Raw genomic sequence first — 15,739 nt, 5'->3', positions numbered from 1 at the left:
GCTGTGCAGTGTATTGCTGCCTTGTTTTCTAGGAGAGAGAGTGCATTTCTGGCAGAGGGTTGAGCCATAATTTTTCCCATTCCAATTATTATTCTGGAACCTCCCACATTTTTTTACAAATTCAGATCCATTCTGATTTTGCTGCATTAGCCCTGACTGAACTGGGAAGAACCAGTTTGAAGCCCTGTGTGTATCTTTTAAAGAAGTTAATAGCATAAAGAAGAGCAAGTGTAGTTCTTGGCTTCACTATATTCATCTTATTTACTATTTCTTGTTCTCTTGATTTGTCCCTGTGGGTTCCAGTGACCGTCTAGTGTCCTTTCTTTACACTAGCACAGCTTTGCTGTTAATCTTATTGCAGTTCTCTGTAAGTGCAGTCATTTTTCTCTGGCTACTTTCAAGATTGCCATCTTTGTGTTTCAATGTCTTTACTGTGTCTGCGGGTGAATCTCTTTGCACTTACCATTCGTTAAGGTCTTGTATGTTTATATTGAATTTTTCATCAGATTTGGGAAGTTTTTAGCCATTGTCACCTTTTATGCAAATAACATGCACCTTATGTATTTTCTGTAAACCACATAACTCCTCCCACGTTAGTTCCCAGTGAGCTCTATGCACTGTGTGAGTATGCGTGGCATTATGTGAGTGCAAAATACAGAATTTCTTCAAATACTTTGTCGCTACTCTTCTTCCCTTCTCTTTCTGGCACTCACTACATACACAGTTGCACCCACATTTATTTGATGCTAGGCTTAGTTTTATTTTTCTCTTTGTTCCATAGACAGTCTAAGCGTTAGTGAACTAATGTAAGTTTTGATTATTCTTTTTCTGCCAGATCTGATCTCTTGTGGAGCCCCACTTGTGAACTTTCCATTTCTGTTACTGTGCTTTTCTAAGTCTAAAATTCCCATTTGGTTCTTTTTTCTAATTTCTGTCACTTTATTGGCATTCTCTATTTGACGATTCTTTGTCATCATACTTCTTTAAGCATGATTTCCTTTAAATCTTTGAATGTATTTATAGTCAGCAGTTCAAAACCTCCAGCCACTGCAAGACAGAATAGAGAAGGCTGCTCCATTAAGGAGTTACAGTCTCTGAAACCTGGCCAATTTTAGCAAAATCTGCTACACCCCCCACCCCCACATTGTGCCGCTTCTGAGGTGGTAGTGGTTTTAGCAGGACTATCTTTGCATGTTTTCTTAATTTCTGTTATGCTGTCCACGTTGGTTAATATAACACCCAGTTGCTATATTACTTTCAGTAATTGAAAACTGATTGGTCTGTTGTTTCAACAGTGCTTGTTTACAAATTGCTCCATAGTCTGATCTAATACAATTTTACTTTATTGCGTGGGTAGTCTTTGAGGCTTGTGCTGACCCCTGGAGAGTTCATCTCAGCTGTGCCCTTACCTGGTTCTCTCTGTTAAATTTCTAGATGATTTAGGGTTTAGCTTGTTGCTTTTGTGGTGCGGCCAGCCTCCTCTTGATTACTTGCCACCCAAAACTCCCTTAGACTTCAACTTCCTACACTCTGTACCAAAGTAATAATTTTCTTGGGTAGAATTTCAGAGATTTCTGTTTTTAATGTCTGCCTTTCCCACTGGGTGAAAATTTTGTGCTACTGTCCAGGAGATAGGGGTGGGAGAAGTATCCTAGTGGGTCTCTTGGAGTGACATTTTTGCTTTAAGAGTGAGATGCTGGGCACAGTTTTCTTGGATTGCTTCTTTGGGCTTGGAACCCCTGTCCGATGAGTGAAATGGGGCAAAGGCTATTGGGGTCCCAGTTTTTTCAGCCTACTGTATGTGGGGTAGCGCTTCAACCCTGCAAATGGGAGGAAAGTGGAATAAGGGAGCCCCAGACCTCTTAGCGCCTCTTGGCTTAAATAGATGTGCAGCATGAATCAGGTGGTGATGAGAAATGTTCGCAGCCTGTTTTCCCCAGGAGATATTACAGTTGTAGAGAACTGTGTGTGTGTGGTGTGTGTGGGTGGGTAGGTGTGTGTATACATAAACATATATGTCCTTATACATAGGCTGGGGATTGGGGGGGGGGAAGAGCCCTGTACCTCAACTGCATCCACCTAGGATAGAATTTAGTTATGCTGAATTGTATGAAAGGCTTCAGAAAGTTCATGGAAAAATTTAATTAAAGCATAATGGAATTTCCCCCGAATATATTGAAGCCCCTTATATTAAGTCTTCCAACTCATGAGCATGGACTATGTTTCCATCTATTTAGATTTTCTTCAGTCTCTCAGCAGTGTTCTTTAATTTTTATTGTATGCATCTGTGTTAGTCTGGGTACATTAGAGAAACAAATCCACAGAAACTCATGTGTATCAGAGTGAGTTTTATATAAAGGTTAAGTGCGCATCAAGAAAACACGCCAACCAACCCAGTACTGCTCAAGCCCACAAGTCCAACATTAACCCAAATGTCCGACACCAGTCCACAAAGTCCTCCTCCATCTCACAAAACATACACAGTGATGTAGACTGCAGGAGGAAAGCTGAATCAGCACTGGCAGGGGTCTCTACACGGCTGCTCCAGCACCCAGGGCTGCATCAGGGTAGGTCCATGTGGCTTCTCCTTGGGGATGCCTTGCAGGAAGTGAGCCTTGCCAGCTGAAGCAGTGAAATGGCTAAGGCAGCTGCACACTGGTTCAACCATCAGAAAGCAAGAGACCCGAGAACTAGAAGGGAGAGCCTCACCCAACCATTTATCTCTCTACCCTTCAATTAACCCCACATCGTGTTTATCGGCCAGGTTGGCCCAATAAACTAACTAACTCAGCATCTTTCATACTTCTGGCTAAATTTATTTCTGTATATTTTGTTTTAAATATTACTGTAAATGAAGTTGTTTTCTTAATCTCATTTTTTGAAATTGTGAAAAAATTTAAAACAACTCCTAATGTTAATTAAGTTACTTCTTTTTTCCAGAACATGTGAACTTATATATTGGACACAACCCAGCAGTTCGTAAGTGGTTCAGTGCATTTTATTTTCACCTTTATAGATTTCAATGAGAAGTAGTTTACAGGTTTTTTTAATAATCCTAATAATTGATAATGCCCCAATTAGTTTGACTATTGCATGCTACTTAATGTTGTTATTTCATAGATTTAAGCCCTAAGATTGTTTATACCCTTATAAAAGAAATCGTATGCAATGAATTCCCAGAATACAAGATGGGTAAAAAGGGGAGGTTGATTTAGAGCAACAAAACAACAACTCAGGGAAAGATGCTCAATTATTGTCTTAATATTTATTGTGTTTCTATTAAAGACATTATTAACTAAGAGTTCATAATTTTATGTATGAATAAATTTGAAGGTCAATGTTTTAAAAATTAAACATTTTAAAAAATGTAAAATCCATGCTCTAACAATATTGTGTTGTAGATGAGATTTTTCTGCCTTACTGAAGTAATAGTGTAGAGGGAAACAATATAATGTTATTGTTTTTAACAGTTTGATTGACATAATTCATATACCATACAATTCAGTGATTTGAATATATTTAAAATAGTTGTGCAGTCATCATTGCAATCAAGTTTAGAGCATTTTCTTCAATTTTGCACATTTTATTATCAGCCCCTCATTTCCCCTCACTTCCCCTGCCATCACCCTAGGATACAATCTATATAAGCTACATAAATCTATGTAAACTATAAATCTGTGTAGATGTACCTATCCTGGATTTCATATAGAGAATCATACCTCCAAAAATAATATAAACCCCAACAGCAATAACAAAACACAGAAAAACCTCAATTATTTAATTGATAAAAAAACTTAGTAATTCTGACAAGTGACTGTCTATGGATAAAGGGTTTTTCCAGGCAGTCTGATAAATTAGTAATTTAGAATCACCTATACTTTTATTTTTTCTGCTCCCATGTGTGGATTTTAATTATAATACATCATAAATTAATTGTAAAGTACATTATTGTACATACTTTTGGATTAGATTAGATTTGGTTAAGAATTGAGATACTCAGTATTGCCTTAGCAAACTGTACCCTAGGCCCAAATACAGTTCCTTGGGTAGAAATACTAAGTGAATTGAGTCAAGCTGAGTTTGAATATAAAGTATGCATTTAAAATGTACTCTATTCTGTAGTACAGTTAAATCAGGTGTGTAATTAAGACAAACAAATGAAAAATAAGCAAGAGGTATATTTGTAGAATATTCCGTCAGTGTTAATTTTTCTCTCTCATGCTCCCTTTTCTTTTTCTGTTGTCAATTTGTTTATTAGGGTATCTTCGGAAATAAATTCTGTGTTGGTGCTGAAACTTTCTTGGATCACATTCTTACTAGCTAAAGGTAATATCAATATGTTTTATTATATGCTGACGTGTCAAATATAATAATTAATGAATTGTTCTTTAGACCAAGCCCAAAGCTTTTTAATTCAGTTTTATGTATGTGCATCCCTCCTCCTCCTTTCTTATCCCCTTTCTTCCAATGCTCGTGTTAACTGCTGCTAAGTTCTTATAATTTTGGTAATGGGAGAAACTGGAAATGTCTCATTTAATTTCTGTTTCTAATATCTATTTACTTTTTCTTCCTTCACTGCTTAATTTTTAGATTAATGATATTTAAAAATAAAACATGCTTATGGTAAATAATTCAAACAATATATAGCAAAGAGCAAAAAAAAAGTGAAAAATTACCTAAAATACATATATAAATAAGGGTTAGCAGGCAGACCTGGAACTATCTTGTTTTGTTTTTTGTTTTTCTTTCACTCTCTGTCTATCTCTATAAGATAGGCAGGCGAGGAGAAAACAATAGGACCCGTGGTTCCAGTGGGGACATGGGAGAGGAAGGGGCAGGGAGGAGTAGTGTGGAGGCAACAAACTCGGGGATAATAGAACAAGAGATCTAAAATTGATAGTGAGGAATGTCTATAATGCCTGGTGGGGTTTAATCAAGTGCAGTGTATCTGAGAGGAATTAGTGAGAGCTGAATGGAGGGTAAGCATAATAGTGGGATAGAAGGAAGGTGAAGGGAAATAGAAGAAAGAAAAGGAGGCAAAACGTATTTATAGAGATATATGTAGATATATTAAATTACAATGAAAGGGATAGAGGCCAATGTACATAGATTTACATGTTAATTATTAAGATAGCAAACGGACTTTGGGCCTCTACTCAAGGCCACCCTTAACAAAAGAACACTTTGTTCTAATAACCTGGCACTCTTTGATACTCACCTTCCCTACACAATCCCTGAAGGCAAAATGGGTACATAAGCAAATTATAAAGAGAGTGGAAGGTGCCTGGCTATCAAAAGATTTCGGGTCTTAAAGTCATGAAGTTAAAGAAGCATTCATCTAACAGGGAAGCATATAAACCCACATGGAAGAAGAACACCAGCCTCTGTGATCATGAGGTATTGATGGGATTAGGTATCAGGTATCAGTAGATCCAAAACAACTATGTTGATGCAGATAAGGGGTGGGGGGTTGGAGTGCAGACCCCAAGCCCATCTGTAGACAATTGAATATTCCCCCACAGAAGGGTTATAAGGAAGGGATGACTCATGAAACACACCATTCCTCTAATTCCTGAATGCTTCCTTCCCACCACTACCATGACCCAGTTGTACCTTACAAATCTGGCTAGACTGGAGAACACACATTGGTACAGATAAGACCTCTCCACACATGGAATTCAGGGCAGATAAACCCCTCAGGAATGGTAGTGGGAGTGGCAATATCATGAGGGGAGGGAGAGGGAAGGGAGAAAAGGGGGGAGCCCATCACAAGATTGGATATATAGATGCCCTCCCAAAGGGGATGAATAACAGAAATGTGGGTGATGGGAGAAAATGGACAGTGTAAGATACAAAATAATAACAATATGTAATTGATCAAGGATTCACAAGTGTTGGAGGGGGAAAAGGGAACTTATACCATGGGCTTAAGTAGGAAGTGTTTTCGAAATAATGATGGCAACATATGTACCAACATGTTTGATACAATTGATGTATGGAATGTTGTAAATGCCCCCAATAGAAGGATTTTTTAAAATAACACCAAAAAACCAAAAAGATGTGTTTATCTTTAGTAGAATTGAACTACATTCTGTTAAAAGTGGGTAAACTGGGTGCAGAGACAGATACTTTTATAAACAGAGAATCATATTGTCTTACTTTTCCAAAAAACAATTACTGGCACTTGAATTTTGTCCAAGAAAGGAAACAAGGGAAATGAAAGTAACTGAGTGAGTTTAGGTAAAAGCTTTATCTTCTTAAGAGGGATTGTCTCCTACATTATTTCTCTTTAAGATTATGAAAATGTTAAGTTTGAATCTTATTTTAACTTTCTTTTAAAGCAGTATATATCATAGATTCCCAAACTTAACTTGGCCCACCACCCTCCTTTTCAGAAAAAAGTTACTGAGCGCCCCTCTGGCAATTAAAAACTTTTGTAGCGTAGTTCATAATTCAAGATAAAATATAGGCGTCTGCTTCTGCAGCTCCCTGTATTGATCAGTGACCCCCAGAGGGCAGTGTAGGCCACTTTCAGAGACACTGGTAATACGTGTATCTTCTCTGAAGAAAGCAGATTAGTACTCTCACACTTCCTGCCTCATGTTTTCATGTTATTTTTACATTAGGAGAGATCAAACATTGATATTCCGTATTTGTACTTACCCTATTTTTTTGGTTGGAATTCTTGTTTTGAATGGTTTCTAATCATTGTGTCTTTATAATTGAGTTTATTTCTGCTTTTTAAAAGGTATCTCTTAACTGGCTGGTTTTTCAAAAAGGTGGTGCTTTGATGTTTGATTCTCAGTGTTTGATGTAATAAAAAGTCATACCTATAGGTTGTTTACTGAACAGAACTTGGCTGTGTATCTGGTTCTTAGATCAACATTTTGTTACACATCCTTTTCTTGGCCATGTTTTGTTTGCCTTAGGGCACTATTTTCTGGCATTCATTATTGCTGTTGAGAAATCTGAGGCTAACTTAATTCCTGCTATACCCTTCTATCTTCCTGAATACCTGAAGAATTAGTATTATTTTAAAATTTGCAGTTAAATAATTTAACCAGGATAGCTTTTGGTTTGTATTATTCTGTATCAGTTTTTCTTCAAATAGAGTATTCTTTTAAGTTTAAAATTTCTTCTAATCATTCCAGAAAATATATGGAACCCCCAGTGACATAATAGTTAAGCTCGAATCCATAGGCTACACCACAAAAAACTTTTAACATGTCATTAACCATTGTTGAATGCAGGCGTATATGTATGTACCACCTATCCCTACAGTACAGTGAGGGGCTGGGTGGTTTGAACTGGCAACCTTTTGGTTGGGAGTTGAGCATTTTAACTGTTACACCACCAGGACTTTTATAAAGCCTAGAATACTGTAATGGGCAGTTAATTTTACTCTGTCAGACAATGTTGCTCGGAGTTGGAATTCATGCACAATAACCACGTTCAATTTTATTAGGTTATTCTGTTTCAGGAACAATAACTATCTTATTTATTATCTTCTCTTATTATTCTAATCCTAAGTCTTTTTCTTATGTATTTACCATTTCTATCTCAAGCCATTTTTGGATTTAACTCTTACTTTAAGTGAAAACAAAATTAAATAAGACATTTTATTCATAGCTAATCTTTTTGTTCATCATTTTAGGTAAATATTTTAGGAAACATTTAGATTCTTTTTCTGATTAATACCTTCTTTCTGGTGGTGATTTTTTTTTTTTGGTTCTGTTTTTCTCTAATATACTTCAATGATTGCTTCTTTTTACACCCACATTGCTGGGACTTTGTGTGATCAACCTCAACCCGATATCTGTTTTCTGTGTTATATAATGGGGTTCCATAAAGTTTGTGGATAAATTAAAAAATAACGGAATTCTTAATGGACTTAAAAAAACCCAATGGTAATTATTCTGTGACTTGTGTTCTATAGATTGCTTCAATGTGAGGGTATCATTTTTAATTACACTGCTTTCAGTAAGAACATGGGGGAGAAAGTAGAGGATTTGTCAGAGTGATGTGAGCCTTTGTTATTCGAATGGACGTGGAAACAGAACAGTTCAGTGCTAGCCCACAGTGGAATTGTGTTGGGATTCAGATTGTTCCCTCATTAAGTGCAGTTTACCAGAACCTTTGTCAGAAAGGTAGCTTTAGTTTTTTTACTTGTCCCATTTTACCAAATGTAATCATTGTCCTCGAATTGTACATGTGCAAAGTGTTGAATTGGTGCTTATTTTGCTGTAAATGTTGTCAACAAGAAAAGGGATAGAAAACAGTAAATATAGACATGTTGTGTGCTGCTGAGTTTACTCCCCCCCCTCCCCCCGTACAGCAGCCCTGCGTGACAGAGTAGAACCACCCTGCGGAGCAGCTGACAGCTTAACCGTTGGGCCACCAGGGTTCCTAATAAGTACCATGAATTTCTCATGAATTTTATGTAAATTCTCATGAATTTTAGTTCTTGTAGTTCAGTTAAAAATTCATTAATTTATATATTTAAATTTATGTTTTTATATATTAATTTTGGGGGGTATAAAAATCTTTAACATGTCATTAACCATTGTTGAATGAATGAGTATATGTATGTACCACCTATACGTACAATTTTTCCATATGTAAAGATCTTAAACATGTGACTTTATTTTCAGGGAAAGTATTGCAAATGGAAGATGATCTCGTGATCTCATTTCAGTTAATGTTGTGTGTCCTTGACTATTTTATCAAACTCTCACCCCCTGCATTGCTTAAAGAACCATATAGTAAGTAGTCAACTAATTTATGCCCCTTTTACTTTGTCATCAACTGTTGTTTATCAGATGTCTACTAGATACAAAACAAAGCATGGTTGTAGAGCTGAGAGAAGGGTAAAAAAAAAAAAAAGGAAATTGAGCCCATCCTCAAGTAGAATAAGTTATAGGAGGAAAGATAGGTACTCATGTTATTAGAATTCACGGTAGAAAGTAGTCTTGGCCAAAATACAGCACGTGCTATGAAAGAAAGACCGTTTGTCCAACTAGCGAGGAATGAGGAAGGCCATTTCGAGGGGATATATTTGAATTGAGTGCTGGAGAGTAGTTAGGCTTTGAGTATTGGGGAAAATTGAAGGAAGACATTTCCAGTAAAATGAAAATCAAAAGGCAAGGCACACATTGATGTATAAAACTTCATGGAAAGCAGCAGAGATTAAGATAATATTCTTAAGAATGAATTACTTTTTTGATTTCACATTATTTATGAAAAGTGTGAACTTAATTAGCACTAGTCTTATTGCTTGCTCTTTTTGTTTGGTTTTTAACTTATAATTAATGGGAGTTAATACATATATCATTCCATTCTTTGCTCTTGAAGTTATGGGATTTATAAAATATAATTAAAGATAACAGAGAACATCAATCAAATATCCAAGTCTTAATGTGTTGAAGTAATGAAAAAGTCAAGTCTAATAAATCTTTGTGAATGATTAACTAATTAACTGTTCATCGAGAAATCAAATCTGGAGTCGAATTTTTAAAATTTATTAACTTGGTTTGTCAGAGATGTCAAATCATTTACCAGAAGCCAAATGTAAAGCATATGGGGAAAAGAAAAATGATATGCAAATAACAATGAATATGCTTGATATTTTTCACTAAAAAATTGATGTATCTTCAATTTTTTTCAATGCTATAAGTTTAATAACTCATGTAGGATTTTAGATTGGCAAGAAAGTTTTCTTTTGATAATTCAAATCTGTTTTTACTCTCTAAATATTATGTTAAATAGAAACCAGCATGAGGTGTTAACTAACTATGCTAATCTTTTCATTTCAAATTTTCATGGAGAATTGAAAATGAATAGAAATCTAAGCAGTAGTATAATAAACCTCTATGTGCTTATCCCTTAGTGTTCTTTGATACTTTATAGTTAGTGTATAGCCTATATACTGTCCCTTCTCCCAGCTATGCTATTTTGAAGTATAATTTATATACCATGTCATCCTTACTTATTTCCCATGGGTCTGAAAGATACTTTAAAACAACATAACCACAGTACTATTATCACACCTCCAAATCAATGGTGATTATCAAAAATGTTCAAATAATGTTCAGATTTTCACTTATTTTATAAAGGTAATTAATTTTTTTACTTATAGACTGGCTGAAGTAGTCTAAATAAGGTTCACAACTTGGTTGGTTTAATGTGCTCTTAAGACTCTTAAAAGTTTTTCCTCTATATAGGGAATAAAGTTAGGAAAACTTCTTTGACATAACCAAACCCCTTGGAGTTGGGCTTGGGAACTCAGGACCATGGTTTAGGGGATACCAAGATTGTTAGTAATTACCAAGATTAGGAAGGAGGAAAAGGCGTGTTTTTGCGTGGAGGTGGGTATTGGTGGGATGATGTTGTAAAGAAACTGCACAACATGAAGAATATATTCAATTCATTGAATTATATATCAGAGGATTCAAAATGTTTGCGGGAAAATTCCATTGTTTTAAACATCTATTTTCCATAGATTCTTTTAAAATTTCCCTTTTGTATATGTTGAAATTCTTCAGGTGGCATATTTTTACTACATAGAAAATATTTTTGTGTTAAACAGTTCTACTCTGACACTTGGGTTCTGTGAACTAGAGTTGATTCCACAGCCACTGGTGAAAATAGAATGTTAGCACAATTATTTGTTGTTGTTTGTTTTTAAATTATTTTTGACCTTCCTACTTAATTTTGATGCCACAGAGTTGGCTCAAATGTAAAAATGATTATGGAGATGGCCCCGTTGTACATTCTGCTGTACATGGTTGCTATCAATTGGAACCAACTCAAAGGCACTTAGCCCAACAGCGGAGTGTGCAGTTGTTCAGTTGTTCTTACCTGACTTGCCATTCTTACAGAAACAGCTGTGCTACCTGTGAATGGTTCACCTCGAACGCCACGACGAGGCCAAAACAGAAGTGCACGTGCAGTAAGACAACTAGAAAATGATACGAGAATTATTGAACTGCTCTGTAAAGAGCATGAGTGTAACATCGAAGAGGTAATTTAACAGAAGGACTTGTGAGGAACGTTTTAAGTAGATTTACATGTAAATTGTACCTAGCAGTGTATACACTTTTTTTTTTTTTTTGAGGCTTGAGGGACCTGTTTATTGCTAACCAAGGGTTATATCTATATAGAGGGGCGTGATTACAGGTAACCACACATCATGACAGGAAGAGACAGTACAATATGCATTCAGTGTATTCACTCTGTAATTCCTGCCAACTCTTGCAATAACAGGGTTGTTTTTTTTTTTTGGCCGGTGGGGGTTGGTGAATCATATTCACATTCATTTGGTTTGATTTTAAATAGTAGATCCTTCACTCTGGGCTCCCTGAAATATTCATACAGAAGTAGTTTTCAAATATATTGTGTTTTTTTGTTTGTTTGTATAGACAGTTCCTTTTACTGAGAATCCATGGAAGCAAGTGCTGTCAGGAAATACACTGCCATCCCCTGCCCTGTATATTGTTTTTTTGATTAAGCTGAGGTTTACTATGAGACTCCCTGCGTTTTCAAGCACCCTGCTAATAAAACCTACCATGTTGATTTGCTGAGAACTGAAAGCAAAATCAAATTTTGCTTGGCCTTCTGTAATTCCTTTCACCTTCCACATATTTACTGAGTCGAATGGCTGGTAGAGAGAGAGCGCATGCGAGGATCAGGAGTTTATTATTCATAGAATCTGGACTGTTGAAACTGGCAGGAATTTTATAAGTAGTGTACTTGTAAGGTACTGATCACTCATTAGTAACAAAGGCTAGATTCGTCTGAGGCTTTAGCTGCCACACCTCCTTTCACACTGCCATGCTGTTAGCGTCACAGAGTTTTGTGTTCTCCATAATTCACTACTCACCAGAATGAAATGCTGCAGCTGCATCTTTGAAAGTAACCTGTTAACTCTAATTGAATTGGAGTATAGTCTCAAAGTCAAGTTTGAGAAATATTAAAATAATTGGTCAAGGTATTTGGCTTTAGCACTACAGTTTTAGCTAATTTAAACAATATATGTGTATGTGAATGTTTGTGCATATATTACATATATGTATATACACATACATTAGCATAAGTTTTCTTGACTAAGAAACAAATCCATGTAGTTGAAATAATTCTTAGTTCATCAAATTAGTGTGAATAGTAGTAGTTGCTATAATTCTCTAGATTTCATAACTACTCATAAAATTTTACTTTGAAGATTAGGAATAAGGAAATCCTTATTTTAAATTTAAAGAAATCATTTTTTTTGGATGTCTATAATCGTGATTTGAAAGGTATTAACATTTGAGCTTTCATGGTTACATAATTATTGGATAATCATACTAATTTATTAGCTAAAGTTACCATCTTCAACAATTTGAACCTGTAGGAATTCTTAAAAATTATTTGTTACGTAGACGATAGTAACTGATGGTAAATTATGTCCACTACAAAAGGAAGTTACATATATGTTCTAGTTTCCATAACACACTGTAAGTGTAGAATAAGCAGGAAGATAATTGTACATTTTCTTGGGTGTACTGTATTATTCATGTTAACTATATGGTGCTTTGGTGTGAAACAATGTATAATTCCATAAAATGTTCTATTTGCCTTTGAAATTAATTATACAACAATATTTTTGTGTCTGTTGACTTGTTAAAAACAATTTTTTTTTTTAAGCTGCTTAAAGTTGAATTGGGAATTACTATTTCGGTAGCACACAGCACGTGTATGAAATAGACCAAAGCTCTTCTCTGGGGAGAAATCAGAGAAAATGTAGAGAAGTGAAAGAGCGTTAGCTTTGGTGGTGGGCCTCCTCGGTTTTAATTCTACCCCTGCCACTTCCAGTGTGCAACTTTGACCGCGTTGATACATGCCTTTGAGTGCCCCGTCTTTTTATTACGTGTTTAATGTGGAATATTGAAACTGGTTTCAGTGAATTTCATTTACTTGAGTTACATTTCATTAACAATTCCCAATTTCATTTCCATTTTTTAAAAACATTTTATTAGGGGCTCATACAACTCTTATCACAATCCATACATATACATACATCAATTTTATAAAGCACATCTGTACATTCTTTGCCCTAATCATTTTTCATTTCCATTTTAAGGCCTCTTGTAAATTAAAAAGTAAATAGTTGAGTTAATTATAAATATCACTAGCTTGTATTATTAATCAAAATGTCAGTTGACATTGCCATTATAGTGTTAATATATGGTAGGAATTACGTTTTTAACATAGTTATCATTTTTAACTATCTTTTTCAGGTGAAAAATGTGTACTTCAAGAATTTTATACCTTTTATCAATTCTCTTGGAACTGTAGCTTCTAATGGACTTCCAGAGGTAATCTAAAAGAAAATTTAATTAAAATCTTAATATTTGGGTGGGCTTTTAAGAGGAGGAAATAGTTGTATAAAATTATTAAGGTCACTTTGCTATATATAAAGCATTATCTTAAGCCACCAAAAGGAATCTTGCTACCTAGAATTGTTGTGGAACAAACTTACATAGTGTTGTTAGTGCTGTTAAGTGGGCCCAGTGTATGACGACACCATGTGTGTGCAGTAGAACTCGTTTGGGAAATATATCACCAGGCTTCTCTTTTGAGGTGCCTCCGGGTGTGGTTGAACTACCAGTCTTTTAGCTAATGATTAAGCACTGTAGGCTTCATAGCTATGAAAAATATTGAACTTTTTGAATAGAGAATGCAGAAAGAAGTGTTTTGTAACTTGCATTAGAAATTGCAGTATGCCCTATGATTTGTGGGCATCGCAAGCTTGCCCTTGCATGGTATGTAAATTCCTCCTCACTTTTAAATGATTAAATTAACTCCAACTCAATAAATTCTGTATCCAAGTTAACCTTGGCTTGCTTGTAGTGCAGTACTTAAATCATTACAAAGGCTTTGAATCTCTTCTTATATAAAAACAAAACGAGACTCACTGCCATCCAGTCGTCTCTGACTCTCAGGGACACTGCCGCACAGGCTGACGTGCCCTTGTGGGCGTCCGAGGCTATCAATCCCTATGACAGTAGAAGGCCTCCTCTTTCTCCTGTGGAGTGGCTGATGATTTCAGACCACTGGTCTGAGAGTTAGCAGTCCAATGGATGACCCATTACACCACCCGCGCTGCTTTCTTGTCTTAAAGTCAGGCAATAATTGTATATAAAATATTAAAGTTTCTGCAAGTTTGATTTAAAGGTACACTTATGAATGAATCTCATGATCTGATAGAAGTATGCACAGGACACGTTGATCTCAGGATAATCACCTAACCCAAAGGGGTCAGATAGGTTTCATAAACAATTGCTTGAGAACGATAGAATTTCGAGCTGAGTCAAAGGGTTTGAAATAAAAAATTCAAAAGTACAGTGATACGTGATAGTCGATCTGTGCAGGAATGAGATACAGGAGAGTGGTGGAACACACAGCTGGGAGAAGGCAGGAAAGTAACAAATGTGTTATGTGAATCTTGTCACCATCTTCTATAAAAACTATATGCTGTGTACAAAGAATCTTATACATTTGTATTAGTTTTTCCTTTAAAATGGATTCAATTTTAATGAAATCTTAAGAAAAATTTTTTGTTTTCTCTAGTATTTTGGATAATACTAGTAGCTGTCAATTAAGATCTGAGTAATAATTAGTACCCCACCACAGCAGGACAGGGAGTCCCTGGGTGGTCTAAATCATTAACATATTCAGTAGCTGTTAAATGAAAGATAGGAGGCCTGAGTCCATACAGAGGCTCTTAGAAGAAAGACTTGGTGATCTCTTAAAAGGAAAGAACAAACTAGCCCTTGGAAACCCTGGCTAGCGTAATTCTACTTGAGTACACGCAAGGTTGCCATCGGATGTAATTGATTTGACATTAACTGATAAGGCAGAGTAGGAAAAATGATTCCACTAATTCAAGTGTGAATGACCATTCGGCCTAATATGTAAGTAAACAGAAAAATTATTACTGCTAAGGTTGCATTTCATATATACATGGGTTTCTTCCAAACAGCATGTTTAAATGTATCTCTGTGGTTAGTGGATGGCTGCAGGTAAATTCTTTCAGTGATATACTGGTTTTAGTTGTATTAGGGTGCTTCCTTGCCCCCCACTATCCTGACCCCAGTGCTGCTTCTCGCTTCGGACTAGACCGGAGCATGTACACAGGTGTAGATAAGAGATAAGAGCTCACGACAGGAGGAATCCAGGAACAGGAGTGCGAATAGTGACACCAGAAGGGGAAAGGAGGAAGGGGGAGTGGCGGGGAGCAATGGGGAACGATTGCAATACCACACACACCCCTCCAGGGGGAAGAACAACAGAAAGCAAGGGGGCAGGGAGACAGCAGTTGGTGTGAGGTATGAAAGTAGTAATAATTTATAACCTACCAAGGGATCGTGGGGGTGGGGGTGGGGAGAGGAGCTGATACCGGGGGCTCAATAGAAAGTAAATGTCTAGATAAGATGAGGGTCAACATATGTACAAATAAGCCTGATACAATTGATGTGTGGATTCTAATAGTTGTAAGAGCCCCCAATAAAATGATCTTTTAATAAAAAAAAGTAATATATGTCATAAAAAGAATGATTTTGAGGTGTTAATGTCACATTTTTAACAAACCTCAAGTGGATGTCTTTCCAAATTATCAAAACTTTGCAGCAAGTTCACAGGAATTCAATTTTTAAGTAGATCAGTATATAGTTACCCATAATACCTACTTCAATTTTAAATC

General features: G+C 36.0%; 1 protein-coding gene across 3 annotated transcripts in view; it reads left to right on the top strand.

The window, feature by feature from the left end:
* Positions 1-15,739, top strand: part of RB1 (RB transcriptional corepressor 1) — a 164,466-nt gene that overhangs the window by 32,958 nt on the left and 115,769 nt on the right. For all 3 annotated transcript variants that reach the window (XR_012780135.1, XM_075533250.1, XM_075533251.1), the window contains exons 5-9: positions 2,941-2,979; positions 4,259-4,326; positions 8,652-8,762; positions 10,878-11,020; positions 13,275-13,352. Coding sequence is in view for 2 of the 3 variants with exons in the window: in XM_075533250.1 (XP_075389365.1) it covers positions 2,941-2,979; positions 4,259-4,326; positions 8,652-8,762; positions 10,878-11,020; positions 13,275-13,352 (439 nt within the window). In the remaining variant the exon portion in view is untranslated. The remainder of the gene's footprint in view (positions 1-2,940; positions 2,980-4,258; positions 4,327-8,651; positions 8,763-10,877; positions 11,021-13,274; positions 13,353-15,739) is intronic.

This window comes from Tenrec ecaudatus, chromosome 15, assembly GCF_050624435.1.
Source record: "Tenrec ecaudatus isolate mTenEca1 chromosome 15, mTenEca1.hap1, whole genome shotgun sequence".
Lineage (NCBI taxonomy): Eukaryota > Metazoa > Chordata > Mammalia > Afrosoricida > Tenrecidae > Tenrec > Tenrec ecaudatus.
This window is presented reverse-complemented; position numbering and strand designations above follow the sequence as displayed.